Raw genomic sequence first — 15,178 nt, 5'->3', positions numbered from 1 at the left:
GAGGCCACTTGAGTAATAATAATAATAATAATCGCTTATTGTCACGAGTAGGCTTCAATGAAGTTACTGTGGAAGCCCCTAGTTGCCACATTCCAGCGCCTGTTCGGGGAGGCCGGTACGGGAATTGAACCCTTGTTCCGATTTACAAGCCAGCTGTTTAGCCCACCGTGCGACAGAAAACAATTCCACACAATTACAGACGGACTGGTGTCAGATTGGCTCGGGAGATAGAATCACATCGTGGGTCAGGTCTCACCCGTAAGGCCTGAACACACCATCTAGGCTGGAAGTTTGCTGCACAGTATACCGAAGGAGTGCTGCATTATCAGCAATGCCAGCTTTTGATGCAATGTTAAATTTAATCAGCTGGAGAGAGAAGACATCATGGCAGACTCAAAAAGCAGAAATTCTTCAGGCTAACGGTTCTGCAATAAAAACAATTTAATCAAGTATTCAACTGACTACTTGTGGTTCATACAGGACGGGAGTGAAGGCGAGAGTAACTGAGAGAGTGACGGTGTTGGTGACGGTGAGGGTGAGAGTGACGGTGAGGGTGAGAGTGAGGGTAACGGTGAGGGTGACGGTGAGAGTGACGGTGAAGGTAATGGTGAGAGTGATGGTGAGTGAGAGCGACGGTGAGGGAGAGAGTGATGGTGAGAGTGACGGTGAGTGAGTGTGACAGTGAGGGTGAGTGAGTGTGACGGTGAGGGTGAGTGAGAGTGACGGTGAGTGAGAGTGACGGTGAGTGAGAGTGACGGTGAGAGTGACAGTGAGTGAGGGTGACGGTGAGAGTGACAGTGAGTGAGGGTGACGGTGAGGGTGAGTGAGTGTGACGGTGAGGGTGAGTGAGTGTGACGGTGAGGGTGAGTGAGTGTGACGGTGAGGGTGAGTGAGTGTGACGGTGAGGGTGAGTGAGAGTGAGGGTGAGGGTGAGTGAGTGTGACGGTGAGGGTGAGTGAGTGTGACGGTGAGGGTGAGTGAGAGTGAAGGTGAGGGTGAGTGAGAGTGAGGGTGAGGGCGAGTGAGTGTGACGGTGAGTGAGAGTGACGGTGAGGGTGAGTGAGAGTGACGGTGAGAGTGACAGTGAGTGAGGGTGACGGTGAGAGTGACGGTGAGGGTGACAGTGAGTGTGACGGTGAGTGAGGATGACGGTGAATGGGAGTAACGGTGAGTGAGTGAGGGTGAGTGACGGTGAGGGTGACGGTGAGAGTGACGGTGAGAGTGACGGTGAGTGAGAGTGACGGTGTGTGAGAGTGACGGTGAATGAGAGTGACGGTGAGTGAGTGAGGGTGAGTGACGGTGAGTGAGCGTGATGGTGAGTGAGAGTGATAGTGAGGGTGATGGTGACGGTGAGTGAGAGTGACGGTGTGTGAGAGTGACGGTGAATGAGAGTAACGGTGAGTGAGCGAGGGTGAGTGACGGTGAGGGTGACGGTGAGAGTGACGGTGAGTGAGAGTGACGGTGTGTGAGAGTGACGGTGAATGAGAGTGACGGTGAGTGAGTGAGGGTGAGTGACGGTGAGGGTGAGAGTGACGGTGAGTGAGCGTGATGGTGAGTGAGAGTGACAGTGAGGGTGATGGTGACGGTGAGGGTGAGAGTGACGGTGAGTGAGCATGACGGTGAGGGTGAGAGTGACGGTGAGTGAGGGTGACGGTGAGAGTGACGGTGAGGGTGACGGTGAGAGTGACGGTGAGTGAGAGTGACGGTGAGTGAGAGTGACGGTGAGGGTGACGGTGAATGAGAGTGACGGTGAGTGAGTGAGGGTGAGTGATGGTGAGGGTGAGAGTGACGGTGAGAGTGACGGTGAGTGAGAGTGACGGTGAGGGTGAGAGTGAGTGACGGTGAGGGTGAGAGTGACGGTGAGTGAGAGTGACGGTGAGGGTGAGAGTGACGGTGAGTGAGCGTGATAGTGAGTGAGAGTGACAGTGAGGGTGATGGTGAGGGTGAGTGAGAGTGACGGTATCTCAAAAGTAATTCACGGATTGGAAAGCCCTTTAGGATATCCCTGAAAATACGACAAAGGTTTTAAATGTAAAAATTAGTTTCCTGTTTACAAACCACTTTCCATTGCACCCTGCCTGGCTTCTGATCTGTGTTCCCTGCAGACAGATTGCAGAATTATTCCCCACTCTTCCTATAAAACAGTCCTGTAGTAGGATTTTAATAAGGATTTGTATGAGCCAATTCAAGATCTGATTATCACTTAATTCACCAAACCCTCTCTCTTGACAGGAGCCGGGATTCTCCCCTACCCGGCGGGGTGCAGCATCGGTGAATTTACTCTTTAATTCTCTGCCACATTACCGCACAGTTCATGAGAAATAGGAGAACTTTGGCGCACATACCTTGTAGCAGCTGATTGCAAAAACAGGATAGATACCTTGTATGATGAATCGGAATCCAAAACTCCGCAGTGGTAAAAAGGCAAACACGGGCTGTTTGTCAGGGAGACATTTCAAACCATGATTCTTCTTTTCATTGTTAAGTTTGAAGGCAAGAGCCAACTCAGTGAGTTCCACATTGTCCTTAATCTGCAAAAACACAAAATTAAAAGTAGATCTTACTTTGAGCAGTGCACTCTGTTTCTGCAGTCTTGTCTTTCACTTTGAAATGGATTCCATTACTGTCGAAGCAATAGTTTGCAAAATTTGGACGTTTCCTATCCTTGACCTCAGTTGTCTGTGGGCGCTACGGTAGCACAGTGGTTAGCACTGTTGCTTCACAGCGCCAGGGTCCCAGGTTCGATTCCCGGCCTGGATCACTGTCTGTGTGGAGTCTGCACGTTCTCCCCGTGTCTGCGTGGGTTTCCTCCCACAGTCCCGAAAGACGTGCTGTAGGTGAACTGGACGTTCTGAATTCTCCCTGTGTACCCGAACAGGCGCCGGAATGTGGCGACTAGGGGAATTTCACAGTAACTTCACTGCAGTGTTAATGTAAGCCTACTTCTGACAAAAGTAAAGATTATTATTATTATTATAGGATGGAGGTTCTACTGCCAAACCTCCAAAGTCTTCTCCTCTTCCCAGTGATGGAAACGCCTGGCCTCCCTCAGTGACTAAGCTGAGATGTGACAATACAGAGCATGAGAAAGCGAAAGTGGATGCACTCCCACCACTGAGTACTCAATGCACCTACAAAATGGTCATCACTATCAAAGAGCACAACCAGCAGAATCTTATTTTTAAATGTTTATCCAATTAAGGGGCAATTTAGCGTGGCCAATCCACCTACCCTGCACATCTTTGGGTTGTGGGGGTGAAACCCACGCAGACACGGGGAGAATGTGCAAACTCCACACGGACAGTGACCCGGGGCCGGGATCGAACCCGGGTCCCCGGCGCTGTGATGCAGCAGTGCTAACCACTGCGTCACCATCCCGCCCTGCCACTAGCAGCATCTCAGATACCCCAATAGAGGAAGTCTGGTGATCTGATCTGTTGATCCAGATCATGCTGTTCCTCACCATACACCGACAATGTTACAGTCCCCATCACCCATACAATTGGTGACAGCGGGATTTGCCTGGGACACAACCAAAGGATTAAATAACCAACACATTTTTTTAAATCACTAAATAATTGCCCATGCTAAAATTCCAGAATCACATTGCCGAGTCAATAACACTTCTGTCAGGTCCAAGCAGCTATAGAAACAACTTAAGACTTTACCTTGGCTAAAATCAAAGGTTTTTTAAATTGGGCAGGAACCCTTTTAAATTTACATTTTTTCATTGTTTTTAAATTAAGTTTTGAAATTGGACTGTCCAGTATCATTGGTGTGTTTAATGTTATAAACAGCGGGCGAGATTCTCCGCAAATGCGGAGAATCATAAAGGCTGCCGTGGGACAGGCCGTGACCCACGGCAGCCTTCACGGCCACTTCCGGGGCCGATTCTCCCCCCCGGGCGGGGCTAGGAGCGCGGCCCCGTGCGTCACGGCCTTGACAACCGTCGTCAAGGCCGCACGTCAAGCGTCACGGTGGCTGACGCGGCCGATGATGTCACCCGCACATGCGCAGTTGGCGTCTTTCTCCTCAGCCGCCCGGCAAGACGTGGCGGCTTGATCTTGCCGGGCGGCGGAGGGGAAAGAGTGCGTCTGTTTTGGACGCTGGCCCGACGATCGGTGGGCACCGACCGCGGGCCTGTCCCCTCCCGAGCACAGTCGTGATGCTCCCGTGCCAATCGGGCCTCTAGATGCCCCAAACGGGCATCTGGCGCCCGTTTCACGATGGCAGCGACCAGGTGTGTTTGCTGCCGTGGTGAAACGGGCGTGAAGGGCCGGCCGCTCGGCCCATCGGCCTCGGAGAATCGCAGCAAAAAACGGCGATTCGTGGCGTGGGTCGGGCGTGGTTGGGGGGGGGGAGAGAATAGCGGGAGGGCGTGAAAAATGTCGGGAGGCCCTCCCGCTATTCTCCCACCCGGCGTGGGGGGCGGAGAATCGCGCCCATCACCTTTCCAAATGACTTCCGTGACAGTGGGAAACAGTCTGGACCATTTGCCAGATATGCAAGGCGAACGGCGATGAGCTTGGACTGTCGGTCGTGGACATCTGGTGTCCTCCAAATACTGTAACAAGGGCAGTGGAACCGTCACCCAGAAAATCGGTCCATTTTTAATAAGCAGCTATCAGTGCTTACACACGACAGGGCAGCTTCTACAGCATTCCTGACAATAACTTGCCTTTCTCGCGTCAAGCTTCTTCTTGATTACGAGCCAGCGATCAGCTCCAGAGTTGTGTTTGACCTCCAGTATGTCATCACTGAGATCTTGACGAGTCACCAAAAAATCCTGGCCTTTCACCTGTTTAAAAAAAACCACTTATTTTAAAATTTAAAATTAACTTTTTTTTTCAACCCCAGGTAACTATTAAAAGCCTGGCAGCATTGCTTGTCAGACACAATATAACCTGTGACGTCAAGAAGCAAGATTCGATCAAACTGAAAGAAAAGGCATACGATGCTGCGAGGGTTAGTGAGAGGCCAGGAGATTGGGGGCATTTTAGAAACCAGCAAAGGAGAAGAAAAAATCAGGTGAACAGGTTGTGAGAGTAAACTAACAAGAAATAAAAACAGACAGTAAGAGCTTCTACAACAATATAGAGAGGGCGTAGCTGAAGAACACACTGGTCCCTTAGAGGATGAAACTGGGGAATTAATAGTCATAGAATTCCTAGTGCAGGAACATGCCATTCGGCCCATTCGACCCTCTGAAAGAGCATCCTACCCAGGCCCACTCCCCCCCCCGATCCCAATAACATAATAATCTTTATTAGTGTCACAAGTAAGGGCAGCATGGTGGCGCAGTGGTTAGCATTGCTGCCTCACGGCGCCGAGGTCCCAGGTTCGATCCTGGCTCTGGGTCACTGTCCGTGTGGAGTTTGCACGTTCTGCCCGTGTTTGCGTGGGTTTCACCCCCCACAACCCAAAGATGTGCAGGGTAGGTGGATTGGCCACGCTAAATTGCCCCTTAATTGGAAAAAATTAATTGGGTACATGAAATTTAAGAAAGACATTAGTGTCACAAGTAGGCTTACATTAACACTGCAATGAAGTTACTGTGAAAATTCCCTAGTCGCCACACTCCGACGCCTGTTCAGGAGAATTCAGAATGTCCAATTCACCTAACAAGCACATTTTTCGGGACTCGTAGGAGGAAACCGGAGCACCCGGAGGAAACCCACACAGACACGGGGAGAACGTACAGACTCCGCAGACACCTGCACATCCCTAGACAATTTATATTTTGGCCAATTCACCTAACCCGCACATAATCATAGAGTCAGTGCAGAAGGGAACCATTCGGCCCATCGAGTCTGCACTGCCCTGAGAAAGAGCACCCCACTTAAGCCCACACCTCCACCCTATCCCTGTAACCCAGTAACCCCACCTAACTTTTTCGAACACGAAGGGCAATTTATCGTGGCCAATCCACCTAACCTGCACGTCTTTGGACTGTGGGAAGAAACCGGAGCACCCGGAGGAAACCCACGCAGACATGGGGAGGAAGTGAAACCTCCACCCAGTCAGTCACCCAAGGCTGGAATTGAACCAGGGTCCCTGGCGCTAGGAGGCAGCAGTGCCAACCACTTTGCCGCCCGATGTGAAACAAGGAAGTGGCAGAGACTTTGAACACATATTCTGTATTTGTCTTCACGGTTGTAGAGACTAAAAACATCCCAAAATAGTCAAATATCAAGAGGAAAAAGGGAGGAGGAACTTGAAAACATTTATCACTGGTGAAAAAGCACTCGGCAAATTAATGGCATTAAAGGTTGAAGTCCTTTGGACCTGATTGGGCAGCATTCTTAAACAAAGCAACTGCAAAGATAACAAATGCATTAATTCCAAGGTCTGGAAAGGTCTCGGTCGATTGGAAAACCAAAATGTAAGAAAGGAGGGATAAAGAAAACAGGAAACTCCCAGCCAGTTGACCTAACATCCGGTTATCTGGAACTTACTGAAATCCATTATTCAGGACTTAGGAGCTGGACATTTAGAAAGTGAGTCAGCATGGTTCAATGAAAGGGAAATCATGTTTGACAAATTTATTTGAGTTATCTGAGTGCAGGTTAGGTGGATTGGCTATGGATGCTCGTAATTTATTCAGCCAGAACCAATCAAACTAAACTGCAAATGGAACCTGAAATAACTAACAGAAATGTCATCAGTCTTGCACGGGGCCCTGTAATGGAAAGAACCAGGAACTGTAAAACAAACCACATTCCAGGCCCAGTTTCAATAGGATCTTGCTTAAACTGGTTGTGCAAGGCACCCCCATCATTATCTCAAAACCACAGCTCACCCAATCAAATAACAAATCTGTCTCTAAATTAATTTCCTTGTGCCAAACCAACTAGAAGTAAATTGAGCATAAGTATCATGTTGAAATCATTTACAGAATAGGGACAGCCCTTTCACAGAAGCCCTATCTTCGTTGCAAATCTGTTGGTAATAGGATAGCTCTGCTGGGGCGTGTACTCTGCTGGGGCGTGTCTGCTGGGGCGTGTCTGCTGGGGCATGTCTGCTGGGGCGTGTACTCTGCTGGGGCGTGTACTCTGCTGGGCCGTGTCTGCTGGGGCGTGTACTCTGCTGGGCCATGTCTGCTGGGCTGTGTCTGCTGGGCCGTGTCTGCTGGGCAGTGTACTCTGCTGGGGCGTGTACTTTGCTGGGCCGTGTCTGCTGGGGCGTGTCTGCTGGGCCGTGTACTCTGCTGGGGCGTGTCTGCTGGGGCGTGTCTGCTGAGCCGTGTCTGCTGGGGCGTGTCTGCTGGGACGTGCCTGCTGGGGCGTGTCTGCTGGGGCGTGTCTGCTGGGGCGTGTACTCTGCTGGGCCGTGTACTCTGCTGGGGCATGTCTGCTGGGCCGTGTTGTCTGCTGGGGCGTGTGCTGGGGCGTGTCTGCTGGGGCGTGTACTCTGCTGGGGCGTGTAGTCTGCTGGGCCGTGTCTGCTGGGGCGTGTACTCTGCTGGGGCATGTAGTCTGCTGGGCCGTGTCTGCTGGGGCGTGTCTGCTGGGGCGTGTCTGCTGGGCCGAGTCCACTTCAGTGATCTCCTAGAAAGCAGCCGATTTGTCGTTTGTCAGTTTACAAACAGATTAAACAGTGAATGTTCTCAATGTTTTGTTAACACAAGGCACTTCACGGAGATGAAGCCAAAGAAAGATAACGACAAGATCAAAAGAGAAGAGACTAGAAAGGCTGGGTTTTCAGGAGACCAAGGTAGAAAGTGACAGGTTTAGGGATGAATGACAAAGTGTAGGGCCACGGTGATTGAAGACACAGCTACCAACAGCAGGGGGAGTCAAGGGGGCATGTGTGAGGCTGGGGGAGGTAGTGAAGATGTATATGGTTGGAGGAAGTTATAGGGAGGGAGGGGTAAAGACCATGGAAGGATTTGAAAACAATGTCCCTCATTTAACGCATCCGAAACACTTCAAAATGACTTCATCGTCTGTATCGGCTGTGGAAATCCCGAGGTCGCGAAAGATCCCAAAAAAATGGGGCTGGATTCTCCGTTTTCAGGACTATGTCCTCATGCTGTCATGAAAACTGTGGTCTTTTATGCCAGGAAAACTGGCGTCAAAAGCTCACAGATTGGGCAGCACAGTATCATTGTGGATAGCACAATTGCTTCACAGCTCCAGGGTCCCAGGTTCGATTCCGGCTTGGGTCACTGTCTGTGCGGAGTCTGCACATCCTCCCCGTGTGTGCGTGGGTTTCCTCCGGGTGCTCCGGTTTCCTCCCACAGTCCAAAGATGTGCAGGTTAGGTGGATTGGCCGTGCTAAATTGCCCCTTCGTGTCCAAAATTGCCCTTAGTGTTGGGTGGGGTTACTGGGTTATGGGGATAGGGTGGAGGTGTTAACCTTGGGTAGCGTGCTCTTTCCAAGAGCCGGTGCAGACTCGATGGGCCGAATGGCCTCCTTCTGCACTGTAAATTCTATGAGATTGACAGCCTTGCAGGGGGCTAGCAGGCAGCTGTCATGGAGCTCACAGCTTTAGCTGCCGACACGGCCCCCCCGCACTTCCGGGTCAGAGGCCGCGCATGCGCACGGCGGCCTTGCCATGCCCCATGGCGGCCTCAACCCACGGACCTGGATCGCCGAAACAGCATCCTGCATCGGCCGCTCGCCCGACCCGGGCTGCCCTCACACATAACCCTCAGTCCCGAATGAGGAGCCCCCCCGCTGTCCTCCGATCGGCCATTCCCCGACTGTGGCAGCCCCGGGTTGAGTCCGCGGCCGCCACGCGAGGTTCCCGAACGGCAGGACCAGATTAGAACCACAGCATCGGGAATTCGGCCGGGGGGGGGGGCCAGCCCCTGATATCTGAAATTTTCTCCCTCAAAAACCTGCAGGTATTATGAGAATTGGAGTGTTGAAAATTGAAGTCAATAGATTTGTTTTATTGAGTTAGACTATCAAGGTGTATGGAGCTGCGGCAGGTAAGTGGAGTTCTGGTAAAGATCAGCCATTCTGTTTGGATAGACTCACAGCTTTCAATGGCTTCCTCCTGTTCCTCCTGTTCACACATTGTTTGTATGTTTCTTTCCAAAGTGTTACATTCCTTGCTTTTGAGGATTTATACCACGGGAGCCGATTGGCACAAGTGGAAGGTTCTCAGACTGCTAAAGAGTGAGATTGTAACTGAACCCAAAAAAACGCATCTACGACAAACTCTCATCTGTGACAAGCTCCCGTTTAAAACTTTTCCCAGGAATCTCAACTGGATGAAGTAAAGGAATTGCCTCCACCTTCAGACCCATCTTCTGCCCCAAATTGACATTGGCCATGAAACCTGGTGGTGGGATCAAACCGCTCACCGTATTAATGATTGCAATGGAGCGAAGTCTGTGCAGGAAGAGCAGTAACGATGGGTCTATGTCGTGGAACAGATTCTGTGCCTGCTGGTTCTGTGACTTCAATGGCAGGACTATCTTCGTCGTCCATCTGAGAAATTAGAATTGTGCATAGAAATGTTAAATGAAGCCAGAAAACCCTCACAGTGGACAAATACTTGCCCAATTGCTCTCATCTTTGGCACAGGCTTGGTGGGCTAAAGGGCCTGTTCCTGTGCTGTGCATCTCTTTGTTCTTTGTTTTGTTGATCTCCGCAGCTACGGCAAGGAGTCAGGCCGAGAGATCTCTCGGCCTCTGGAGCTGGCATGTGGAGCTACGTAAGTGGAATCTCTTTCCCCATTTCCCTGCCTCCCACCCCAACCCAGGAACTAACTAGCTTCTGATTAGCATTCTCCCAAATTAGTGCAACATAAGAGTTCCTAATCTCAGTTAATTGCCGCAGAAGATACACCTCGTACCACCGCAGGAGAACATTATTCCAGCCTCCTGGACTGACAGTGCTTTGGTTCAATACTGATCCCTCAAAACACCCAGGTAGACGATCTTGTCATTAATTTCATTCTTGTCAGTGAGAAGTTGCGATTTAGAGATTTGCTGCCAGGTTTCCTGCACTACACCAGTTACTTCACATTTATTGGTGGTAAGGCTCTTTGGGACAAGGAGATTTGTCATTTGTAGATGCTCTACAAATCCAAGTCTCTTCTTTAAGCTTGAGACTTGAGGTACTCCGCACTGATGTGTACCAGGGATCACCCTGTTTCCCAAACAACCTGCAACCTCGCTACAGCAATACCCGTCGATTGCCGTATCTTCTTCAATCTCCCTTCCTCAGGCTTTGCCCTCCTCTGTGCCATTTGATCCCTGCACCATCCTGAATCCCTGATCCTTCCATCCCACCACGAGCACTTTCTTCATGATGCGCCTCAAATCTGTGAGCCTCCTTTCTCCAAACATTGCTCACTTAGTTTGCGGAGCAACAGCACGGTGCCACAATGTAATCACCTATCGCAGTTTATCTTCATTTCTTTTCACAAGCTGAGGGCGTGGACTGCTGACCACATGGCTAATATCGAAAGATTGAATTCTTCCCCACTCTCCCCCACCTCTAAATCCTTGAAGCGACTCCTGGAAGCCCTTAAAGCTGAAAACAAATACACACATAGCTGATTGCTGGATCCTCCAGAATTAAATGTTACCTTGTTTTCTCTGCTTCTGACCCGGCTAAGTTTATAGGCCTCTCGTCATCGACCCAGTGAGGGAGGATGTATCCCATTGGACCGCTGTGCTTGTCAAAGCAAATGTGAAAACCATTGGAGTGAATCTCTGGGGTGTCTGTGATTTTGAAAACAGACTTAAATCCAATTCCTTTCTGACCTGCAGGCAGAGATTAAAACAAAACAATTGCTCATTCATCATTTTAACTGAGTGAGGACTGCGAGGTAAACAAATATATTTGGCGTGTAACAAACAACAGGTGACTAAGGCTAAACGCTGCTGTAGAAATGACTCACACAAATAATGTTTTGCTATTGTTCTGCAGTTAAATACAATGCCAAAATGCCACATCCTTATTTAGTTTCTATTGATTTAAGATGGAAAGGTGGAAGCTGAACACAACCATTCCTACCAAATACTGAATATAAAGAAAATAGAGCAGCACCTGGTAAATTGATACTGGTCAATACACTGGGCGGACAGCAATTAGGGAAGGGGTTGGTGGTGGACACATTGATTCAGGGCATGGGGACCAAGAAGAAATGAAACATGAATTGGTCAACTCCTGTCAGTCGGGCAGCACGGTGGAGCAGTGGGTTAGCCCTGCGGCCTCACGGCGGTGAGGTCCCAGGTTCGATCCCGGCTCTGGGTCACTGTCCGTGTGGAGTTTGCACATTCTCCCCGTGTCTGAGTGGGTTTCACCCCCACAACCCAAAGATGTGCAGGATAGGTGGATTGGCCAGGCTAAATTGCCCCTTCATTGGAAAAAATTATTGGGTATTCTAAATTTTTTTTTTTTAAACTCCTGTCAGTCATAGAACATAGAACAGTACAGCACAGAACAGGCCCTTCGGCCCTCAATGTTGTGCCGAGCAATGATCACCCTACTCAAACCCACGTATCTACCCTATACCCGTAACCCAACAACCCCCCCTTAACCTTACTTTTTAGGACATTACGGGCAATTTAGCATGGCCAATCCACCTAACCCGCACATCTTTGGACTGTGGGAGGAAACCGGAGCACCCGGAGGAAACCCACGCACACACGGGGAGGACGTGCAGACTCCACACAGACAGTGACCCAGCCGGGAATCGAACCTGGGACCTTGGAGCTGTGAAGCATTTATGCTAATCACCATGCTACCGTGTACCATGCTGAGTGGCGTGGCAGCACAGTGGTTAGCACTGTTGCTTCACAGCACCAGGGTCCCAGTTTTGATTCCCGCTTGGGCCACTGTCTGTGCGGAGTCTGCACGTTCTCCCTGTGTGTGCGTGGGTTTCCTCCGGGTGCTCCAGTTTCCTCCCACAAGTCTGAAAAAACGTGATTGTTAGATAAATTGGACATTCTGAATTCTCCCTCGCGTACCCGAACATGCGGCGTAATGTGGCGACTAGGGGACTTACACAGTAACTTCTTTGCAGTGTTAGAAACATGGAAAATAGGTGCAGGAGTAGGCCATTCGGCCCTTCGAGCCTGCACCACCAATCAATATGATGGCTGATCAAGCAAATTCAGTATCCCACTCCCGCTTTCTCTCCATGACCCTTGACCTCTTTAGCCACAAGGGACACGTCCAGCTCCCTCTTGAATATATTCAGTGAACCGGCCCCAACAGCTTTCTGTGGGAGGGAATTCCACAAGTTCACAACTCTCCGAAAGAAGAAGTTCTTCCTCATCTCAGTCCTGAATGGCTTACCCCTTATTCTTAGGCTGTGACCCCTAGTTCTGGACGTCCCCAACATCAGGAACATTCTTCCTGCCAGTCCAGTCTAACCTGTCCAGTCCCATCAAGATTTTATATGTTTCAATGAGATCCCCTCTCATTCTTCTTAACTCCAGTGAGTACAAGCCCAGTCGATCCAATCTGTCTTCCTATCCAGTCCTGCCATCCCAGGAATTAGTCTGGTGAACCTTCGCTGGACACCCTCAACTGCAGGAATGTCCAAACTCAAACTAGGAGACTAAATCTGCGCACAATACTCAAGATGTGGCCTCACCAAGGCCCTGTATAACTGCAGCAAGACATCCTTACTCCTGTACTCAAATCCTCGCTATGAAGGCCATTAGCTTTCCTCACTGCCTGCTGTACCCGCATGCCAACCCTCACCGCCTGCTGTACCAGCATGCCAACCTTCACCACCTGCTGTACCAGCATGCCAACCCTCACCACCTGCTGTACCCGCATGCCAACCCTCACCGCCTGCTGTACCTGCATGCCAACCCTCACCGCCTGCTGTACCAGCATGCCAACCCTCACCGCCTGCTGTACCAGCATGTCAACCCTCACCGCCTGCTGTACCTGCATGCCAACCCTCACCGCCTGCTGTACCAGCATGCCAACCCTCACTGCCTGCTGTACCTGCATGCCAACCCTCACCGCCTGCTGTACCAGCATGCCAACCCTCACCGCCTGCTGTACCAGCATGCCAACCCTCACTGCCTGCTGTACCTGCATGCCAACCCTCACCGCCTGCTGTACCAGCATGCCAACCCTCACCGCCTGCTGTACCTGCATGCCAACCCTCACCGCCTGCTGTACCTGCATGCCAACCCTCACCGCCTGCTGTACCTGCATGCCAACCCTCACTGCCTGCTGTACCTGCATGCCAACCCTCACCGCCTGCTGTACCAGCATGCCAACCCTCACCGCCTGCTGTACCAGCATGCCAACCCTCACCGCCTGCTGTACCAGCATGCCAACCCTCACTGCCTGCTGTACCAGCATGCCAACCCTCACTGCCTGCTGTACCAGCATGCCAACCCTCACCGCCTGCTGTACCTGCATGCCAACCCTCACCGCCTGCTGTACCAGCATGCCAACCCTCACCGCCTGCTGTACCAGCATGCCAACCCTCACCGCCTGCTGTACCAGCATGCCAACCCTCACCGCCTGCTGTACCAGCATGCCAACCCTCACTGCCTGCTGTACCAGCATGCCAACCCTCACCACCTGCTGTACCAGCATGCCAACCCTCACCGCCTGCTGTACCTGCATGCCAACCCTCGCTGCCTGCTGTACCTGCATGCCAACCCTCACCGCCTGCTGTACCTGCATGCCAACCCTCACCGCCTGCTGTACCAGCATGCCAACCCTCACCGCCTGCTGTACCAGCATGCCAACCCTCACTGCCTGCTGTACCAGCATGCCAACCCTCACCGCCTGCTGTACCAGCATGCCAACCCTTACCGCCTGCTGTACCTGCATGCCAACCCTCACCGCCTGCTGTACCTACATGCCAACCCTCACCGCCTGCTGTACCTGCATGCCAACCCTCACCGCCTGCTGTACCTGCATGCCAACCCTCACCGCCTGCTGTACCCGCATGCCAACCCTCACCGCCTGCTGTACCCGCATCCCAACCCTCACCGCCTGCTGTACCCGCATGCCAACCTTCAGTGACTGTTCCACCATAACACCCAGATCTCGTTGCACTTCCTCTTTTCCTACACTGCCATCATACCGAGAATAATCTGCCTTCCTGTCTTGGCCACTGATAACTTCAGTTACCCACATTATATTGCATTTGCCAAGTATTTGCCCATTCAGCCAGTCTGTCCAAGTCACCCTGCAGCCCCTTTGCATCCTCCTCACAGCGCACACTGCCACCCAGCTTCGTGTCATCTGCAAATTTGGAGATATTGCATACAATTCCTTCGTCCAAATCATTAATGTATATTGTGAACAGCTGGGGTCCCAGCACTGAGCCCTGCGGCAGTGTAAGTCTACTTGTGACACAGATAAAGATCATTATTATTATTATTATTTAACAGAAGCACCCTATTTATAGATTAGACTATGGGCAGTGCTGAAGGAGCTCAGTGTGTTTGTTCCTTCTTGAAAAGGGGCAGTTCCCTATTATATCTCAGTACCTTGACTTTTCTTAGTGTTCATCAAATTCCACCTCAAGGAAACCAATTGCCAGTTTCATTAGCCGCCTGTGATGCTTAGTTCATTTGTGGCCACCTTAAATGGCCTGCAGCAAAGGATGCTGGGAAAAGTGGCCAAGATCAGGGACAGAAAGGCTGCAGCCCAGACTTTGCAAAGTAACTCAGGAAAAATCCATCTCCACTTGTTTACCAGACACAGAGGCACCTAAACTCCTTATTTGGAAGGGCTTCCCTGCCCCCAACAGGCACGGCCGCTGTGCCCAACCCAAAGTCGATGTGGCAGCCCCTGATTGGACTTGATTGAACAGGATGATCAAGCCCTAATCAATTGATTGACAATGACCCAGGGACTACCCACCAAAGGACACAAAATCTAAGCAGGTTAAACGGTGTTGCACCACCTTAGAATCGCTCAGCAGCAGCAACCAACAACCGTGACCATTCACCGGCCGAAGAGAAAGACCATCACCCGACCAACTGCAGGAAGACCAGAGCCAGCAACAGACTGAACATTGAGGACTACAAGATTCGGGATTCAGATAAAGGCCGACATCTGTCTGCTACTTGCTCGTCACTCTGAAGTTAAGGTCTTGTGCTAACTAGCTTTGTAGTTTGACTGAAGTGTGTGTGTGAGATCAATTAACAGTAGCAATTGTGCGATAGTGAATAAATGTTGAATCATTGTATGGAACAGACTTGTAGTCATTTGTCCACCGTAGACG

At 50.9% G+C, this 15,178-nt stretch overlaps 1 protein-coding gene across 1 annotated transcript in view; it reads right to left on the bottom strand.

Moving 5' to 3' along the window:
* Positions 1–15,178, bottom strand: part of wu:fj29h11 (protein NO VEIN) — a 79,501-nt gene that overhangs the window by 50,127 nt on the left and 14,196 nt on the right. Inside the window, exons 9-12 of the mRNA XM_038777867.1 lie at positions 10,547–10,724; positions 9,315–9,441; positions 4,679–4,798; positions 2,381–2,531 (exon numbers count right to left, since the gene is read on the bottom strand). Of these exons, the coding sequence (XP_038633795.1) occupies positions 2,381–2,531; positions 4,679–4,798; positions 9,315–9,441; positions 10,547–10,724 (576 nt within the window). The remainder of the gene's footprint in view (positions 1–2,380; positions 2,532–4,678; positions 4,799–9,314; positions 9,442–10,546; positions 10,725–15,178) is intronic.

Source organism: Scyliorhinus canicula, chromosome 18 (assembly GCF_902713615.1).
Source record: "Scyliorhinus canicula chromosome 18, sScyCan1.1, whole genome shotgun sequence".
NCBI classification, from domain to species: domain Eukaryota; kingdom Metazoa; phylum Chordata; class Chondrichthyes; order Carcharhiniformes; family Scyliorhinidae; genus Scyliorhinus; species Scyliorhinus canicula.
The sequence above is the reverse complement of the archived record's forward strand: the minus strand, read 5'-3'. Positions and strand labels throughout refer to the sequence as shown.